The sequence below is a fragment of the Notolepis coatsorum genome (assembly GCF_963971535.1).
Source record: "Notolepis coatsorum genome assembly, chromosome: 20".
Lineage (NCBI taxonomy): Eukaryota > Metazoa > Chordata > Actinopteri > Aulopiformes > Paralepididae > Notolepis > Notolepis coatsorum.
Genome location: NC_140184.1, coordinates 16,326,866 through 16,348,278, shown reverse-complemented (window position 1 = coordinate 16,348,278; position 21,413 = coordinate 16,326,866). Strand labels below are relative to the sequence as shown.

Genomic DNA, 21,413 nt, shown 5'->3' with positions numbered 1-21,413 from the left:
TCAGTATCGGAGATTCTCTGATCACAATGCCCAATTGTAGCCTGGTATCGGTCAAGATATCCAATACCTCTATTGGTGCATCATTAAAGGAACACGCCAACATTATGGGAATCAGAGTCAGAATCCAGAATCCAGAATCAGACAAGAAGATAGATAGCAGTATCCTCTTTGTGCATTCAGCAGAAAGCTATCCGGCTGCATGCTAGCCTAGCTTAGCACAACAAATGGAAGCAGACAGTACCGGTAGCCTAGCTTAAACTATGGGAGAGGTGTTAACTGGCCAACGCTGTCTGCTTCCATTCATTGTGCTAAGCTAGGCTAACATGCAGCCGGACAGCTTTCTACTGAACACACAGAGAGGAAACTGGTATCTATCTTCTCGTCTGACTCTGGAGAAGACGGTAAACAGTACCCCTAATGTTGGTGTGTTCCTTTAACAAATGCATCATTATTTGTGACTATTCCATGTCTTTACAGACCACAGCTTTAGATTGTAGTTTGTCAAAGAATTAGCTTTGTACACTTAACGTTAGTCGTCATCTTAATTTATCTCAGATTGTTATGAATGCATTTAGTAGATTGCTAATTCACTTCCATACATTTCAAAACTCGAAAACTACTGTGGTGAAAAACAATCAGAGATTTTTCGGAGTCAGGTAATCATGAAATTTGAAATTCTGATAGTGTATTCTTGCTTAACTCATTCTGCGCCAGTCACGAGAAAAGTCGGCTTAACTCGCCAACCCGTTCAGCGCCAATCACGAGAAAACTCAGGTTTTAATCGTTATTTATTTTATTATATCCATTAATTTTTCATCCATCCAGCCTGATGTTATCATTGGGAATGAGTCTGAGCTCGCAAAAGGGAAAATACCACCGCCTACGCCTTCCAGCCGGTATTGCACTCCATTAGAAATGATGTGGTTTCTTTTCTGGGCCGATCTGAGTAATGCGGGCGGGGTTTAAATACTCCGGCAGGACGAGCGTTTACAACAATACATCTGCGATGCTGCCCCCCCCCCCTTCATATGCAATGCCGGACAATGTGGGACGGACCTCCGCAAGCAGTATTTGGAATGGCGATCAGATAATTGGATAATCTTTTTTGCATTACATCAGAGACAAGGTAAGAACACTAACAAACGGTATAAAACGGAAATGTACAGATGAAAAAACAATCCGTTTTTTGCATGTTGACCAGAAGCAACTCACTGACAATCGACGGTGTTATTAGACCCATAGCTATAATATAAGATATATTTTAAGCACTCGCAAATTTCACAGTCTCTCCATTGATTAAAGCCCTGGCGTTCTAGCCAGAAGGTAGACAGCGACCCCTGGCGCTGATTGAGTTAATGTTTAAACTATTTTGGTTCTTGAAGTGGTTTTTACAACAAAGTTTGAACATTACAGTGAATGGGCACTTCTGCATCAGTTCCCCCCATTGCATCAACGTCAACCCATATTGTGGCAAATACACAAGCGTGATGAGTAGCAGAGAGCCCGGCTTTGCTGCATCTAGATGACCAGAACAGATGAGCCTGTTTTATGAGCGGGCACAGTATAGTATCCAAGCTGCCTGGTGCAACACAGCCAGACGGACTCGGATGTGGTCGACTGGACCCACTGGAGACACATGCTGCTGCCTCCCTAACAGGACCACTGGCCTGAGCCGCCTTGAGATGAGGTGAGACAGGTGGGTTAACCCTTTCACTACCACACTACCAAAGGGTTAACCCTTTCACTACCACATGACAAAGTGTTAACCTTCTGTAGTGTGGTAGTGACAGGGTTAAAACCCTGGAGTGGAGCCCTAACTCAGGTCTTACCTACTGTAGTTCCATAACTCACAGGCTTCATTCATATTCATAACACGGAAGATGATGGCTGCATTCCCTCAGTAAAAACCATTAGGTTCTAAACAAAATTACCTAACTTGATTTGTCAAAACTTTTCATTTTGGCCAGGTCTTGCTCGAAAAAGAGATCTTTGATCTCAAGTGACTACCTGGTAAAATAAAGGTAAAATAAAAATAAAGTATGTTTGTGCTCTGCTGTCCTGAGGGGTAATGCAGCAATAATAATAATAAAAAAAAATCTAATTGAATTCCCTCTTCATATGACTGGAAGAGAAGCTAATGGAGGAAAAAATATGTTCTTGGATCAAAGAGTGGTGCCACAGGGCTTTGGGAGCGGACTAAGGGTAAGAGAGGGTGACCGAGAATAATAAGAGGATGCTGAGAAAGAGAGAGTGAGAGAGAGGAGACAGAGACAGACAGAGATAGAGGCAGAGGGAGTCTGCTTTCATGACAGCCAGAGAGGCGTTACTCACTTGTAATTCCTGCTTCCCACACAGTTGTTGAGCCATCGGCAGTGATGGTCGAAGCTGGCAACACACTTGTTACAGGCACTGCAATGCTTAGATTTGGGCCCCCTGCAACGTGACAACAAGGCATCAGTGTCTCGTGTGCCGCAGTCGCACGCGACCAACAAAAGCACAAGTGTGCTTATAATGGTAGATGTCAAAGCGCTTTACCTTTTCTTTTTTCACTCACACATTCAAGATTCAAGAGGTTTATTCGTCACGCACATATACAAGACATATAGTGAAATGAAGGTGGCCATGTGCAAAGAATTATAATACAATAACAATAGAGTAAAATAGAATAGATAATAAAATAGACATGATAAAAAGTACTTACCTATACACTACTATACAATATCCTATACAATATACAGGTATACTATCCTAGCTATACTAACTATACAAAAACATGCAGTTATGGTTTTTTTAATTTATTTTTTTGGTACATGGGTTATTCACACACCGACGGCGGAGGCAACCAACCATGCAAGGTGCCAACCTGCTCATCGGGAGCAGTTAGGGGTTAAGTGTCATGCTCAAGGATACTTCGACACGCTGCCCAGGAGGAGCGGGAATTTAACCGGGGAACCTTCCTATTACCAGACGACCGCTCTACCTCCTGAGCCACCGTCTGTTATGGCATTCACAAACCAGCCGAGCGCATGTATGTCAAGGCACGTGAATGAGAGCTTTTAGTTACCGTTACTTGAGCCAAAACCCCCGGTTAAACAAGAGAGTAGCTAATTAAAAATGAATGTGAGTGTGTGAGAGGCCGGGGGGGGAGGAGGAGGAAGGAGGAACAGTGGAGATACTCCAAAGGCTTTCATTGGGAAGTGGAGCATGTGCTCCGCCACTTAGGCCTAACAAAAATAATGGTTGGTTTCAGGTTGCCGACCGACCCTGCCGATTTAGGTGCGACCCAATATATTTTATGAGTTTTAAAAAAAATTATATATAAAAAAAAAAAAATCATTTTTTTTTTTTTTTTTTTTTTTTTTAAGAATAAAGTTTAATAGAAATCTTAGTCAAACATTTAGTATTATGGATATTAAACATGCTGGCAGAGTACATGCATCCATGTTGTTGTGAACATTTTAACCCTTTCACTGCCACACGACAGCCGGTTAACCCTTTCACTGTGACAATACAGAAGGTTAGCCCTTTACTATCACACAACCGACGGCGATGCTCCATCATTAGCATCATTAGCTCCGCATCCGCGGAGCTAATGATGCTAATGATGGAGCATCGCCGTCGGTTGTGTGATAGTAAAGGGCTAACCTTCTGTCGTGTGGCAGTGAAAGGGTTAATTAAATAAAGAAATTCCCTATCCATAGTCGCCGTGGGAAAGAATAAAAAAAAAAAAAAAAAAAAAAAAAAATTCCCTACCTACCCATGGCCAAACTGACAACCAACCTGAAACCAACTATTATTTTTGTTAGGCCTTACGCTGAGCTCTCAGCCACCGACCTCGCGCTCCTCTCTCTCTCCATCTCAACCTCAACTTGTTTTGCTGTTATTCTAAGTAGGGGTGCAACGGATCACAAAACCCATGGTTCGGACTAGGGATGTCCGATATTATCGGCCAACCGATATTATCGGCCGATATCGGCAGTAAAATGTGATATCGGAAAATATCGGTATCGGTTTAAAAACAAAAAAAAACAATAACAATATTTGTTATATATATATCCAGTGAAATTATTAGTTACCTGAAATTATTCAGTTTTTTGGACAGGGAAACCCTGCATATATCGGTATCGGTTGATATCGGTTGATATCGGTATCGGAAATTAAGAGTTGGACAATATCGGAATATCGGTATCGGTAAAAAAGCCAATATTGAGCATCCCTAGTTCGGACCGTATCACGGTTTTGAGTCACGAATCGGGTCGTTTTTTGGGAGTATTAGCTGAAAACACGAGGAACACACACTTAGTCTATTATCAATTAGGCCTATTTGTTAATGGTCAACAGACTGAAAATGTTATGTTATTACTAGATAAAACAGGTGATTGATTGAAAACTGTATTAACAGATTGCAGAATGGGTACAATACAGCTCAATACAAACAACTGCTAAGAGGATGAAGACCAGAAAGACTTTTGTCTTCATTACATAAGGGTCCTCCATTTTCAAATCATCAAGACATTTAGAAACATACAAATATACGGTACTATGTAGGAAAGAGAGAACATCATAAAAAGAAGGGGAAGAAACTGTACATTAGAGGGGGTTGTGTGGGGTGGGTGAGTGGGTGAGGGATTTTGACATTTACCGGGGCCAGTTTCTAATTGCAGCCACCCTTAAGTGCTCTTTGAGAGCGGGTTTGAAGGAGGGTAGGGATTCACATTCCTTTATGGCTGTGGGTAGGGCGTTCCACATTATTGTGGCATAGTTGCGAAACGTGTTTAGTCCCTTGTTTGAGCCGAATCTGGGTTGAGCGTGATTTGTGGAACTCCCTCTGGTGTTGTGGTTGTGGACTTCACTGACCTTTTAGGAAGTATTTCGACAGGTACATGGGTATCTTTGTGGTGAATGTAGTAATATATGGCAATATCGCAATATTACAATATTGTGACTCTAGTATCATGATTATGGTATCATGGAGACTCTGGTGATTCGCTACTTAGTATGATATTTTATCATCTATAAGACTCCTCTAGCTACTTCGTCAGAGGGAAGCAACAGTTGTGATTGGAGGAGCCAGCCAGCACTGTTCTCCAGTCAGTCAGTCAGCACCAGCACTGTTCTCCAGTCAGTCACCCAGCACTGTTGTCCAGTCAGTCAGTCAGCACTGTTCCCCAGTCAGTCAGTCAGTCAGCACCAGCACTGTTCCCCAGTCAGTCAGTCAGTCAGCACCAGCACTGTTCTCCAGTCAGTCAGTCAGCACCAGCACCGTTCCCCAGTCAGTCAGTCAGTCAGCACCGTTCCCCAGTCAGTCAGTCAGTCAGCACCAGCACTGTTCTCCAGTCAGTCAGTCAGCACCAGCACTGTTCCCCAGTCAGTCAGTCAGCACCGTTCCCCAGTCAGTGGGGGTTCCAGCAGGTTACTGACCCCATTAAACTGACAGACAGACAGACAGACAGACAGACAGACAGACAGACAGACAGACAGACAGACAGACAGACAGACAGACAGACAGACAGACAGACAGACAGACAGACAGACAGACAGACAGACAGACAGGCAGGCAGGCAGGCAGGCAGGCAGGCAGGCAGGCAGGCAGGCAGGCAGGCAGGCAGGCAGGCAGGCAGGCAGGCAGGCAGGCAGGCAGGCAGGCAGGCAGGCAGGCAGGCAGGCAGGCAGGCAGGCAGGCAGGCAGGCAGGCAGGCAGGCAGGCAGGCAGGCAGGCAGGCAGGCAGGCAGGCAGGCAGGCAGGCAGGCAGGCAGGCAGGCAGGCAGGCAGGCAGGCAGGCAGGCAGGCAGGCAGGCAGGCAGGCAGGCAGGCAGGCAGGCAGGCAGGCAGGCAGGCAGGCAGGCAGGCAGGCAGGCAGGCAGGCAGGCAGGCAGGCAGGCAGGCAGGCAGGCAGGCAGGCAGGCAGGCAGGCAGGCAGGCAGGCAGGCAGGCAGGCAGGCAGGCAGGCAGGCAGGCAGGCAGGCAGGCAGGCAGGCAGGCAGGCAGGCAGGCAGGCAGGCAGGCAGGCAGGCAGGCAGGCAGGCAGGCAGGCAGGCAGGCAGGCAGGCAGGCAGGCAGGCAGGCAGGCAGGCAGGCAGGCAGGCAGGCAGGCAGGCAGGCAGGCAGGCAGGCAGGCAGGCAGGCAGGCAGGCAGGCAGGCAGGCAGGCAGGCAGGCAGGCAGGCAGGCAGGCAGGCAGGCAGGCAGGCAGGCAGGCAGGCAGGCAGGCAGGCAGGCAGGCAGGCAGGCAGGCAGGCAGGCAGGCAGGCAGGCAGGCAGGCAGGCAGGCAGGCAGGCAGGCAGGCAGGCAGGCAGGCAGGCAGGCAGGCAGGCAGGCAGGCAGGCAGGCAGGCAGGCAGGCAGGCAGGCAGGCAGGCAGGCAGGCAGGCAGGCAGGCAGGCAGGCAGGCAGGCAGGCAGGCAGGCAGGCAGGCAGGCAGGCAGGCAGGCTGACTGACTGACTGACTGACTGACTGACTGACTGACTGACTGACTGACTGACTGACTGACTGACTGACTGACTGACTGACTGACTGACTGACTGACTGACTGACTGACTGACTGACTGACTGACTGACTGACTGACTGACTGACTGACTGACTGACTGACTGACTGACTGACTGACTGACTGACTGACTGACTGACTGACTGACTGACTGACTGACTGACTGACTGACTGACTGACTGACTGACTGACTGACTGACTGACTGACTGACTGACTGACTGACTGACTGACTGACTGACTGACTGACTGACTGACTGACTGACTGACTGACTGACTGACTGACTGACTGACTGACTGACTGACTGACTGACTGACTGACTGACTGACTGACTGACTGACTGACTGACTGACTGACTGACTGACTGACTGACTGACTGACTGACTGACTGACTGACTGACTGACTGACTGACTGACTGACTGACTGACTGACTGACTGACTGACTGACTGACTGACTGACTGACTGACTGACTGACTGACTGACTGACTGACTGACTGACTGACTGACTGACTGACTGACTGACTGACTGACTGACTGACTGACTGACTGACTGACTGACTGACTGACTGACTGACTGACTGACTGACTGACTGACTGACTGACTGACTGACTGACTGACTGACTGACTGACTGACTGACTGACTGACTGACTGACTGACTGACTGACTGACTGACTCCGGGGACCAAGGTCACTGCTCTCAGTGCTCATTGACCTAAATCTACTCTGGCTGCCAACAATGCATTAATGCCAGTCAGCATGAAACAGAATCAGGGCTCCTACTACACATGTTCCATTTCAAAATACCATTCCAGTGGAGCGTACCAGTACCAGTACACATTTTTAAACAAGGTTCTACAATCAGGTTTTTCAAATATGATCCACGTCCACAGAGCAGTCTTATTTACAAATGGAAATTAATGCAAAATTGTATTAATTTACAAAGAATCAGTTGACACTGTCAATGCACACTTTCCTTATAGTGTTTAGGATTATAGGATGTTTAAAGGGGAACTATTTTACTATTTCTTTCACTATTTGGGCACTTTTACACAATTGCTGTGGGTTTATGGAACACCTCTGTAATTTTTTATTTTTTTTAATTCATTGTTTTGTATTTCTAATCAAGTCCTCAAAAACAGCATTTTTCTACCTCAAGATCTTAAGCTGTTTTGAGCCTGGGCTCCAACCACTGTGGGAACTGTGTGGAAACTCAGCTGATTATCATGCAGCGGTGTCTCTCTGACATCACATATCAGCACATTTTCAGATGACTCAGTTCAGTGAGGGTGAATATTGTGAGAGGAGAATTGTAAGAATGCGCCAATATGAGAATTAGAGACATAGATCATATTAATATAAGTCCACATAGCTAGGAAACAATGCTAAACACTGAAAAAGGCCATTTATAAGATAGTTCCCCTTTAAGAATTTATTTTAGTAACTGCATGTATAGAGTCCCAGAATTCATATAAATGCTCACAACAAATCTTTTTTAAATTCTTTCTATTTTTTTTTTACATTTGACACCCCATTCAAGACTAGGCAACAAAGGAGACTAGAAGGGGCGTAGGAGGAGGAAACTAATAAAGAGACATACTTCCAACGAGTAGCCATGATTACATAGATGTGTGTGGCCAGCCCACTAATATGAGTCACCCTGAAAAGTGGCAGAAAACCTACAAAATGTGCATGTGATGGATAAGAGCCTTACTCATCGACAGTACTCACACATCCACTTCGCAGAGATAGCAGTGGCAGTTCTCGATGACGTGGGCGTGCTTGGTGCGATCAAAGACAGGGACGGGTCCTTTATAGCTCTTGGCTCGTACGTTATCGTCTGCTGGGTTGATGGACACTGCCATTAGGTGGACAAACAGATGACACAGGAATGTGATGCCCGTGCACTAGGGGGGATACAGTTAAGGTACAGTAAGCCATGACAGCAGGATGCAAAGGTTTACACCAACCAATGAGGATGTTTTAGAATGATGGCAAAAACAAGTTTAACTACAATACAGTATGCAATGTTCTTGCGTTTTGTACAGTAAGTTAACCGTCTGTAGTGTGGCAGTGAAAGGGTTAACCTTCTGTAGTGTGGTTGTGAAAGGGTTAACCCTTTGTCACGTGGCAGTGAAAGGGTTGACCTTCTGTATTGTCGCAGTGAAATGGTTAACCATTTGGTAGTGTGGTAGTGAAAGGGTTAATCAGGGATGCACTACCGCCGATGTTACAATTATTGTCCGAAAGAATATTTAAAAATATACCGTCAATACCAATAGTTTGTTGTTTATGCCTGTGTTTGTCAATTTTCTCTTTCATCTGCCTAAACATATCAAGGAGCGCAATTCCAATTAGGCTACACAACCTGCAGGTGATGTATTTAGGCTTCATGGCTTACATTGTTTACACCTCCACAGTCAAACCTTTGACTACGAATAGGGGTGATGGTGAATTTGAAATTATTTCCAAAAGATGTTCAGCTCATTTGAAATTATGACAATGTAGGCCTTTGCCCGTGACATTATACAATATACCTAACCATAGTCTAAATTAATACAGCTGTTCTCACTACAGGTCTGCCATTACATTAAATGGTATGATGAATATATATGGTACTATAGGTGTGACTGTACATTAACATCAGGCAGATATGGCTGAATATGAACATTGCCTGCAGGTTGTAAGCAGAATATTTAATATATACATATTGTAATGACCCTAGCTATATAGGTTCAGGTCTGCTATTCTTTGACATGGACAGTAAGCTCTGGTAGCTCTGTGAGAGGGCTAGACTTAGCCTGTTTCCGTTTTTCAGGGATGCAAACTGGTCAGGGGTGAAAAAGGGTGACAAATGTTCAGGTTACGGTGTGGTGCTAAATCTTTGGTTGGTTATTATAAAATTGCATTTCATACTATATGTACCATTATGAGATTTTAGCACCACTCCACACATAACCATTGCTGCTATTCGCTATTGCAGCCATCCAGTTTAAGTACTCTAGTCTAGTATTCTGTACTTCTGTATGACAACTATTAAAGAAACTGAAACTGAACCAGTGGTACTAAACCACCCCGTTCCCCAAACCAACATCAGGCTACTAATAGGCAATTTACAAGTTATAGAAAAAAAGCATGATGATGTACTGCATGCTGTACCAGTAGGCTACTGAAATGTATTACCGTTACCATGGCAACCTTATTATTGTCTAGAATTATCTCCCCTGGCAATTCAAATGCCTCAAGTGTCCCTGTATTATCCTATAGGCTACACACACAGATAGCAAGAGAAAGGGGGTAGAGATAGAGGGCAAATGCCAAATCACACAAATTACCAATTTTTTATTCAAAACGTCAAATTTCACAGAAATGGGCCAAGTTTGCATCCCTGATTTTAGAGATGCACTGCTGTTTGGACTCTCGCTTCCTCTAGTTGTTGGATAAGAACACACTTGCAGTTGTTTGTGATGTAGAATCATATAGGTTTATCCCCGTTCTGGTCCCCTTATTGGATCTATCTATCCTCATTGTATTCCTACAGATCAATGTGTAATGCCTCCCCTCCTAAAAAATTTAAGAAATGTTTAGACCTCGAGGGGGATTATATAGTCTTACTTGCCCAATATGAAAAACATCTGCAGAGTATGATGAACATTGTTGCTGAATGGTGCTGGAAATGGAGACTAGTGGTGAATCAAGACAAAACACAAATAATGCATTTTTAGACTCAAATCAGTGGAGAGAAGTTCAGTTGTTTAAAATGTTGGTTCAATATTGTTCTCATTATACTGATCAGTATAAAGGCAGAATACTTTATGTTCAAGACCGAGCTGTAAACTGTATTCATGGAATCCGTATTTAGACATTTTAGATAATGAAATGTAATGTAATGGAACACTGCAACTTACATATATATATATTTTCTTATGAACCCATGAGGGTTGGGCACTCTGTGTGCATGACACTCATCGGAGTTCCAAAGACAGTGGGGTGAGATGAAATAGCATGATGCATTTCTCCTTAGACATGAATGCTTCTCCCTCAAAAGGATACAATGTGTGAGCAACTGGGTGCTATAAAATGTCACTGTTTACAATTCCGATATTTGCACTTTTATTCCTTATTCCTTATTTACTTATGATTTACCTACTGTCCCTTTATTTTATTTTATTTTACTTTATTTTTATTATTATTATTATTTTCTTTTTTTTGTTGTCCAATTGTTTATTTGTGTGTATGTGGGCAAGTGTATGTGTGTATGTGTGTGTGTGTGTGTATGCCTGTATGCGCGTGTGTGCGTGTGTACGTGTGTGTATGTCCCAGTGTGTGAGTGTGAGTGAGAGATGGGAGAATGGATTGAGTGGGGAGCACAAGGAAAATTGTTAAAAATTGTTCATGAGAGTGACACTGAACATTCTGTAGATCTGTCGATTGAATGTGAAACCTCATGAAAAATAAAAAGATTTAAAACAAAAGGATACAATGTAGCCTGCTGGGACCCAGTGGGCCGGGAGCAGGGGCACAAACACACCGAAGCCGGTGACTGCGAAGTAGAGGTAGAGCAGCCAGGCCAGCAGCTGGAAGGGGTGCGGGGGCCAGCTCCAGCCGTTGGCCCGGGAGCAGAGGGGGAGGTCGGCTCTGTGCAGACCACCCTCGCTCACTGGAGCCGTACGGTTAGGATTCTTACTGCACACATCCATACGGGAGGGGGTCGCCTTCTGCCAAGGAAACACACACAATGACAGATCTTTGTTTCAGAACACTGTATGTATATAGGCGTCTTCAGACAAGGCGCCCTGTTGTCGCCATATGAACATGTACCATACAGCAGGGACACTTTAATTATAAAATTGCAGAGAAAGTTGCTTTGTGGTAAATGATTACAAGGGGCCAGATATTTGCCCAAGTCCCCTAATTTTAGCCTATGTTTTGCAACCATTGAATTGATTGATTGATTGATTGAAAATTGTATTAACAGATTGCAGAATGGGTACAATACAGTTTGATTGATTGATTGAATTGATTGAAAATTGTATTAACAGATTGCAGAATGGGTACAATACAGTACAGCTCAATACAGTACAGTACAGTACAACAAATGCCATGACTGTTGAACCATCAACCACCAGCTAATTGCTGGTCTATTTAAGGGTGAATGATTAGGACAAAATGGGATTATTATTTGAGCAGATATTGCACGTGTGATATTTTCTAAGATCTAGTTAATCGAAATGTCCTTTTTCATGTAGGCTAGTATAAAACTAGTGTGGGAATGCATTGGGCTAACTATGTATTATGTAACTATGAAATATGGCATTAAAGTTTAAACTATCTCCAGTTGGAAATCCCAATGATGGCCAGTCATTAATTTGTTATGTGTAGTTACTTTGAAAATGAACCAACACATGTCCATATTGCAGTATTCGCAAATTATGTACATCACGTTCTTCCACGATGCAACAACATCATGAATTCAATAACCACCACGTATTCCTAAATAAGTAACGGAGCTGCTACTTACCTCTTCAGCGCGGCGGGTTATCGTTCATCATGCGAATCCGCCGCGGCTGCATCTCAGAAGAACCGGATCACGGATGATGGACAGGTGTCGGTGACAGGTGTGGAGTTTCCTTCCTCAGTTCGGGGACTGCCGAGTGCTGCCGACCGGGTTGTCGTTGTCGGTCCAAGACTTCAACACCATGCTTCTTCGCATGACTGCTTGGCCAAACAAAGGGCTCCATACATACAACAATGAATGACTCCCAGCTCAATCTATGCTAGTCTCACGGTTGATTGATTGATTGATTGAAAACTGTATGAACAGATTGCAGAATGGGTACAATACAGTCAATACACACAATTGTTAAGGGGATGCAGACCAGAGAAAGACTTTCGTCTTGTTTACATCAGGGTCCCCCATTTTCAATTCATCAGGATCACTACGGTCCCATCCATCCCGAGGAAACGGGCACAGCGTTATTCTTCCACCCCAAGCAGAATAACGTAGTGAATGGTGTGGATGATGTGGGTGAATCACCAACGTGAACGTGACTCCTTCTTCGCCAGGAGGACCGTTATTAACGTCAAACCTTGAATGTGGCAGCTAACCTATGTTCGCTAACTAGTAAATTAACGCAGCGTTAAATAGTATAGATTGGCGACCAATTAACAAAATAGTCAGTTAGTTAGTCTCGCTTGATCATCCTGCACGAATCGATTACAGGAGGCTAACGTTAGCGTTAGCTTTTTTTTTAACCAGCCACCACTGAAAACATGCTAACTAACCCTACATTCGCTGGGTATAGCTAACATTACAAGACACGCATCACAATTAATAGATTATATAGACACACTTCAACACTGCCAGACGTCCTCCCAGAACGGCTCCTGGATTTATACACTTTAATTTAACGCCACTAACTTGATGGTTGGCTAGTTGGCTAACTAGCATAATTTAGCTCCTTGAAAAGCCCCTCGTCTCCTCAGTCAGGTCAGCTTCTACGTTGTTCCCTTGGTAACGATCCAGGTCCAACTCCCATTGGACACGTTGCCAGGCACCGCCCACATTGGCTGCAGCCTGAGTCAAAGGCCGTAGAATTGAATTGAATACAGTAAAATAAACCTTGTTTTCTATAAATGTTATTATATTCACTGAATGACACAGCACACAAACTGCTGTGGATACACTGACATTGGCTTTGTGTGGGAAGCTACAGACTGGGAATATCCATCTACCCCACCTAGTGTAGTTTGCCATCAGTGTAGTGAGGGGGGGGGGGGGGGGGGGGTACCTTGAGGGGGTTGCAATGGGTCCCCAGAAACACTTGGAATATAGTTTAATCTCAGTTATCTCACTATTTAATTCAGTAAAATATACCCAAATGAGATAATAAGAGTGACTATTCTGATTTATTCTGGTTTTACTTTCTCCACAAGTATCTCCTCGACTACAGTAAAGCCACAGTTATGGAATTCTGGACACTCTGGGGTCTAAGCCATTCTTTCCTATTTTTGCCTGGTGTAATTGTGTAATAATGCATGTATAGCCTCACCACTGTAATGCACAATCATGTTATATATAGAATATAATAGAAATACTTTATTCACCCCAAGAGAAATTTGGCACTACAAATCGCTCACAGTAAACAATAAACATTTTGGTAGACAAAAACAAAAGTCACAAATAAGAATATCCTTTGTTTTCAGGACAAATTGGGCTATTGATTGATTGATTGAACATTTTATTAACAGATTGCAGAATGGGTACAATATAGTACAGCTCAATACACACAATTGTTAAGGGGATGCAGACCAGAGAAAGACTTTTGTCTTGTTTACATCAGGGTCCCCCATTTTCAATTCATCATAACATACATGACATACAGGTAGACCGTACTGTTGCATCTAGACATTTATGACATACCAGATCTACAAATAGACAGTACTTGTGAGGTTTTGCCCGCTGCTCACTACCTTTTCTCTGTTTCTTTAAGCCTATACTGTTTATTTCCCTTCTATACTGTTTATTTTCCCTTCTCACTCACTCTCTCTAGCCCCCACCCTCTCGTTCCTTACCCTTAGTGGCCACACCTGTTCGATATTCTATTATCTCTCGCACCTGTGGTGGCAGGCTAATTAGTCCCCCTGTGGGCTTTAAATACCAGGGCGCTTCCCCTCGTTTTGGCGTGGGGTCGTGTTGTATACTTGCCGAGTCATATTCTCTAAACATCTAGACTCTTTCGGGAGATCCTCTGTCTGCCTATGCTGTTCCATTCTCCGGCGTCGAGATGTTTGCTCCAGCCTTCGCCAGCTGTCGCCGTTGCCTGTGGGGGAGACTGGTCTGCGCTCCCTGTACTTCCACGGGAGGCACCCCAGCGTTCCACTGCAGACCCCCGCGCAGCTGTTCGTCCTGACGCACATCCAGACCAGCGCAGACGCTCTCCAGTCCTCAGCGCGCAACGCGCATCTTCCAAGGACGCTCGAGCTTGGCACGCTCTCCAGACCAGCACGCAACGCGCATCTTCCAAGAACCCTCGAGCTTGGCACGCTCTCCAGACCAGCGCGCAACGCGCATCTTCCAAGGACGCTCGAGCTTGGCACGCTCTCCAGACCAGCGCGCAACGCGCGTCTTCCAAGAACCCTCGAGCTTGGCACGCTCTCCAGACCAGCGCGCAACGCGCATCTTCCAAGGACGCTCGAGCTTGGCACGCTCTCCAGACCAGCGCGCAACGCGCATCTTCCAAGAACCCTCGAGCTTGGCACGCTCTCCAGACCAGCGCGCAACGCGCATCTTCTAGACCTTCGTGCTTGGCACACTCCTCCTCGCAGACGCACCCCGACGCGTCTCTCGGTTCCGGTGCGCACTCAAGCAGTGGCGCACCACTCTGTTCCTCGGCTCCGACAGTCGGCTACCCGGTGACGACACCTTCGCCACCGCCGCCTGTTCCAGCACCACTCTGTCTTCGGCTCCGACAGCGGCTACCCGGTGGACGACATCCTCGCCACCGCCACTGTTCCAGGACTCTGTCCCTCGGCTCGGACAGCCAGCCACCCGGTGGCGATGCCCTCGCCCCGTTGCTGTCCCTGTACCTTTACGCATACGCCTGGGTGAGTTTTGATTGTGATGTCACTCACTCAGCGTAGTGCCCTTGCCCCCGTTCCCGCTGCTGTTCCTGTACCTTTACGCATACGCCTGGGTGAGTTTTGATTGTGATGTCACTCTCCCAGCGTATTGCCTCTGTTAGTTAGTTTGGACATTTCATCTCCCAGCGTATTGCCTCTGTTAGTTAGTTTGGACATTTCATCTCCCAGCGTATTGCCTCTGTTAGTTAGTTTGGACATTTCATCTCCCAGCGTAATGCCTCTGTTTTTGGTTCTCACTTAGAATAGTATTTTTGGACTTTACATCTCCCCCTGTGTGTTTGTCACACGAAGATATTATTACTTTGTTCACTTTGTTATTTGGACTGTTCTGCACCTGCTCTGTTTTTTCCCTTTTGTGCATTAACTCTCTCCTCTGTCCTGCAGAGCGGCCCAGATGTTTTCCCACCAGTCCCCAGTTCCTCCCTGTACCCCAGCCCGCCTCCGCGGGCCTCAGTCCCTAGTCCTCTATCCCTAGTTCTCCTAGTCCCTAGTCCTCTATCCCTAGTTCTCCTAGTCCCTAGTCCTCTATCCCTAGTTCTCCTAGTCCCTAGTCCTCTATCCCTAGTTCTCCTAGTCCCTAGTCCTCTATCCCTAGTTCTCCTAGTCCCTAGTCCTCTATCCCTAGTTCTCCTAGTCCCTAGTCCTCTATCCCTAGTTCTCCTAGTCCCTAGTCCTCTCTCCCTAGTTCTCCTTGTCCCTGGTTTACCTAGTCTCTAGTTCCTCTGTCCCAAGGCGTTCCCTTAACCTTCCCTTAGGCGTTCCCTTACCTTCCCATAGTGTCCCCTTTTCCTGCCCGCCTCTTAAAGGCACCTTTCCTTCCCCTCATATTATATTCCTGTATTTGTGATTCTCCCTTAAAGGGACAGTGCCCTTTTCCCTGTTTTTCCCTGTTGTTCAATAAATATCTGTTTCTTGGCAAACCATCATACCTGTCTTGTGTTGTGCGATTGGGGTCGGTTACAAACCATAACAGTACGACCCCACCAAGTCTACGACCCCAGCCAGCACAGACTGTGTATGTTGAGTTTGCCTTTTTTTTTTTCTTGTCCCCTCTAGCTCCCCTGTTAGCCCTGTTAGCTTCCCTGTTAGCCCAGTTTAGCTTCCTTGTTAGTCCTGTTTAGCTCCCTTGTTAGCCTGTTACTCCCCTGTTTAGCCCAGTTTAGCTTCCCTGTTTAGCTTGTTAGTCTCCCCGGTTAGCTCCCCTGTTTGCTTCCCGTTTTGCCCTGTTTGACCCCCCTGTAGCTAGCCATGCCCTGGCGGCTAACCCAGTCCCTCAGCAGAGCCCCTGTCTGCTAGTCTTGCCCCGGCTGCTAGCACAGCCTCTATGTTTATGCAGCCCTTGCTGCTGGCATGGGCCCTGTAGCTAGCCATGCCCTGGCAGCTAACCCAGTTTCCCTCTGCATGGCCCCGGTCTGCTAGCTTGGCCCCGGCTGTTAGCACAGCCTCTATGTTAATGCAGCCTTGCAGCTGGCATAGGCCCTGTAGCTAGCCAGGCCCAAGCAGCTAACCCGGTCCCTCTGCATGGCCTCCACTTTTTTGTGTAGTTTCTCCCACTGCTAGGACTGCCCTTCAGCTAGCGAGGTCAGTATTCCCACAGCTAGGACTGTCCTTCCAGCTAGCTTGTTCTCTCATGCTGGTCCAGCCCTGTCTGCCAGCCTAGCTCCGGCAGCTAGCGCAGCCTCTATGTAGATGTAGCAGTACAGCTAGCATAGGCCCTGTAGCTATCAGTGCCCTGGCAGCTACCCTTTCCCTCTGCTAGCCTGGCTCCGGCAGCTTGCGCAGCCTCTATGTTGATGTAGCAGTACAGCTAGCATAGGCCCTGTAGCTATCAGTGCCCTGGCAGCAACCTTCCCTCTGCTAGCCCTTTCCCGGTGCTACCATGGTTACCCCTTTGCTACCCTGCTTGCCCCTCAGTTCCTCTGGACCAGTTGCTCTAGACCAGTTCTCTAGACCCAGTTCCTCTAGACCAGTTCCTCTAGACCAGTTCTCTAGACCAGTTCTCTAAACCAGTTCTCTAAACCAGTTCTCTAGACCAGTTCTCTAGCCCAGTTCTCTAGACCAGTTCTCTGGACCAGTTCTCTAGACCAGTTCCTCTAGACTAGTTCTCTAGACCCAGTTCCTCTAGACCAGTTCCTCTAGACCAGTTCCCCCAGTTACCCCTCGGCGACCCTGTTTCTTTTGCTAGCCCCACTCTTGTGGTGGCTTCCCCTGCTGGCTTGGCCAGTACCTCTTGTTTTGCCCCCTGCCACTCTGTCTGTATTTGTTTTGGGTCGCCGGGTGGCTCCCGTTGGAGGGGGGGATACTGTGAGGTTTTGCCCGCTGCTCACTACCTTTTCTCTGTTTCTTTAAGCCTATACTGTTTATTTCCCTTCTATACTGTTTATTTTCCCTTCTCACTCACTCTCTCTAGCCCCCACCCTCTCGTTCCTTACCCTTAGTGGCCACACCTGTTCGATATTCTATTATCTCTCGCACCTGTGGTGGCAGGCTAATTAGTCCCCCTGTGGGCTTTAAATACCAGGGCGCTTCCCCTCGTTTTGGCGTGGGGTCGTGTTGTATACTTGCCGAGTCATATTCTCTAAACATCTAGACTCTTTCGGGAGATCCTCTGTCTGCCTATGCTGTTCCATTCTCCGGCGTCGAGATGTTTGCTCCAGCCTTCGCCAGCTGTCGCCGTTGCCTGTGGGGGAGACTGGTCTGCGCTCCCTGTACTTCCACGGGAGGCACCCCAGCGTTCCACTGCAGACCCCCGCGCAGCTGTTCGTCCTGACGCACATCCAGACCAGCGCAGACGCTCTCCAGTCCTCAGCGCGCAACGCGCATCTTCCAAGGACGCTCGAGCTTGGCACGCTCTCCAGACCAGCGCGCAACGCGCATCTTCCAAGAACCCTCGAGCTTGGCACGCTCTCCAGACCAGCGCGCAACGCGCATCTTCCAAGGACGCTCGAGCTTGGCACGCTCTCCAGACCAGCGCGCAACGCGCGTCTTCCAAGAACCCTCGAGCTTGGCACGCTCTCCAGACCAGCGCGCAACGCGCATCTTCCAAGGACGCTCGAGCTTGGCACGCTCTCCAGACCAGCGCGCAACGCGCATCTTCCAAGAACCCTCGAGCTTGGCACGCTCTCCAGACCAGCGCGCAACGCGCATCTTCTAGACCTTCGTGCTTGGCACACTCCTCCTCGCAGACGCACCCCGACGCGTCTCTCGGTTCCGGTGCGCACTCAAGCAGTGGCGCACCACTCTGTTCCTCGGCTCCGACAGTCGGCTACCCGGTGACGACACCTTCGCCACCGCCGCCTGTTCCAGCACCACTCTGTCTTCGGCTCCGACAGCGGCTACCCGGTGGACGACATCCTCGCCACCGCCACTGTTCCAGGACTCTGTCCCTCGGCTCGGACAGCCAGCCACCCGGTGGCGATGCCCTCGCCCCGTTGCTGTCCCTGTACCTTTACGCATACGCCTGGGTGAGTTTTGATTGTGATGTCACTCACTCAGCGTAGTGCCCTTGCCCCCGTTCCCGCTGCTGTTCCTGTACCTTTACGCATACGCCTGGGTGAGTTTTGATTGTGATGTCACTCTCCCAGCGTATTGCCTCTGTTAGTTAGTTTGGACATTTCATCTCCCAGCGTATTGCCTCTGTTAGTTAGTTTGGACATTTCATCTCCCAGCGTATTGCCTCTGTTAGTTAGTTTGGACATTTCATCTCCCAGCGTAATGCCTCTGTTTTTGGTTCTCACTTAGAATAGTATTTTTGGACTTTACATCTCCCCCTGTGTGTTTGTCACACGAAGATATTATTACTTTGTTCACTTTGTTATTTGGACTGTTCTGCACCTGCTCTGTTTTTTCCCTTTTGTGCATTAACTCTCTCCTCTGTCCTGCAGAGCGGCCCAGATGTTTTCCCACCAGTCCCCAGTTCCTCCCTGTACCCCAGCCCGCCTCCGCGGGCCTCAGTCCCTAGTCCTCTATCCCTAGTTCTCCTAGTCCCTAGTCCTCTATCCCTAGTTCTCCTAGTCCCTAGTCATCTATCCCTAGTTCTCCTAGTCCCTAGTCCTCTATCCCTAGTTCTCCTAGTCCCTAGTCCTCTATCCCTAGTTCTCCTAGTCCCTAGTCCTCTATCCCTAGTTCTCCTAGTCCCTAGTCCTCTATCCCTAGTTCTCCTAGTCCCTAGTCCTCTCTCCCTAGTTCTCCTTGTCCCTGGTTTACCTAGTCTCTAGTTCCTCTGTCCCAAGGCGTTCCCTTAACCTTCCCTTAGGCGTTCCCTTACCTTCCCATAGTGTCCCCTTTTCCTGCCCGCCTCTTAAAGGCACCTTTCCTTCCCCTCATATTATATTCCTGTATTTGTGATTCTCCCTTAAAGGGACAGTGCCCTTTTCCCTGTTTTTCCCTGTTGTTCAATAAATATCTGTTTCTTGGCAAACCATCATACCTGTCTTGTGTTGTGCGATTGGGGTCGGTTACAAACCATAACAGTACTGTTTATGTGTACAAAAGGAGTCTAGAAAGAGAGTATATTCATTTGAGGGGGAAGAAACTGTACATTGGCTATAATAATATGTATGATGCAGTGATGTCACATGAATGTATAAATAGTTATGACCATAAAAACAAAAGAACAGAAATCGCTCAGAGTTTTATTGAAATCACCCATAGAACAATAATGAATTATGACTTGGCTTTTGAAATCTGTTCTTCTACGCCTTGGTACAAAGTCAGTGAAATAAATAAATAAACTACAACAGTAAGCTGGCTAACAAAATAAATGGGAGCAGCTAACATGCAGCGTTGCGGAGGTATTCTAAAAATAGTAATGTGAGCGTTTTTATGTCATTTAAGACACGTCAACTCCAGAGGGATTCATCATATCTAATAACAAAAATCTGCTTAGACAGAGTCCCAGAGACATAATATTATCAAATGGGGGTGTGCTGCCTTATGTGTAGGTTATCAATTGAGGGGTCCTTGATGCGTGAATGCTTTACCCAACCCAGTTGTGTTTCCGCGTCTCTGATTGGCCAGGTCATTTCTCGTCATGTGACATGTACGCCCAATCGTGGGACCGCAAGTGTCTACACTGGTTAAGCTTAGGCGCTCTTTCGAAGTTGGTTAAGGTTAGAGTTTGTCTTGAGCATGGCGATAGAACGCCTGCCCTTCTTTCGACGGTTAAGCTTAGGCACTCTTTCGAAGTTGGTTAAGGTTAGCGTTTGTCTTAGAGCATGGCGATAGAATGCCAGGTAGTTTGCAGGCTGTTAGACCCGGAAATAGGCGCAGAACTTGCTGTCCCACGATTAGTGCACATGTCACATGACCTGGCCAATCAGAGCGCAAAACTCGCACCCGGAAAGTTGGGTAAAGCATACACGCGTCCTGCACATGAAAAAGGTTGAGAACCAATCTCTTGAGGGTGGGGGCGGATACTTTCACAGTGGACCTGAGGCATGGAACATTTTTGGTTAAAGGAACACACCAACATTATGGGAAATTTGCTCACCATCTTCTCCAGAGTCAGACAAGAAGATAATACTAATTTCCTCTCTGTCTGTGTGTTCAGTAGAAAGCTATCCGACTGCACGCTACCCATAGCTTATCACAATGAATGGAAGCGGATGAAAAGAGAGGCAATTGGTATGTATCTTCTTGTCTGACTCTGGAGAAGACAGTAGGCTGTCACTACAATATTCCATCCATTTAAATGTTCAGTTTTAGACACATCCCCTCTTGAATGTTCAGATGCCAGAGGGCTTAATGCAGTCTGAGCTGTAACCCTGCATCCTACTGCTGTGTGTGAGGTAGGTAATACAGCAAGCTTTCTTTGAAGTTGCAAAGATTGAGTTTGTTTTACCAATTATGCATTACTAAATACTAATGTATGTACACTGCAAGTGCTTTTATTGATGGCAGTATGTTTGAGCCTAGGCTAGCTGTATTACTACTGTAGCTAGCTAACTAAACAGGTACCTTGCTTAGCTGATTCTATGCTAACCTGTGTTCTCAATTTAGAAATAAAGTGTACAAATTATTTTAGGATTATTTGCACAAAATATACCCATAGCACTTTAAAGTTCAGTGTGAATGGCTTTTTAAAGCTAATTTAAGAGTGGTAGTAAACCCCCAAATTTGCCATTTTAGTTTTCGTTTTTGAGGACTGCATACCTTTTTTGCAAACCAAAATACTATACTTTATACTTATACCACATGCATGAGTCTCTTTTGAAAGATGACATTCTGGAGTTTCTGAAAAAATAAGGACAACTCACCTTTAGTGCTAATGAAATAGAGTAACA

At 46.5% G+C, this 21,413-nt stretch overlaps 1 protein-coding gene across 1 annotated transcript in view; it reads right to left on the bottom strand.

Moving 5' to 3' along the window:
* The window catches only part of zdhhc1 (zDHHC palmitoyltransferase 1), a 65,028-nt gene extending 52,071 nt beyond the window's left edge, over positions 1–12,957 (bottom strand). The window contains exons 1-4 of the mRNA XM_084337677.1: positions 12,008–12,957; positions 10,968–11,204; positions 8,218–8,393; positions 2,332–2,433 (exon numbers count right to left, since the gene is read on the bottom strand). Of these exons, the coding sequence (XP_084193803.1) occupies positions 2,332–2,433; positions 8,218–8,393; positions 10,968–11,186 (497 nt within the window). The 5' untranslated portion in view covers positions 11,187–11,204; positions 12,008–12,957. The remainder of the gene's footprint in view (positions 1–2,331; positions 2,434–8,217; positions 8,394–10,967; positions 11,205–12,007) is intronic.
* Positions 12,958–21,413: the final 8,456 nt, after the last annotated feature.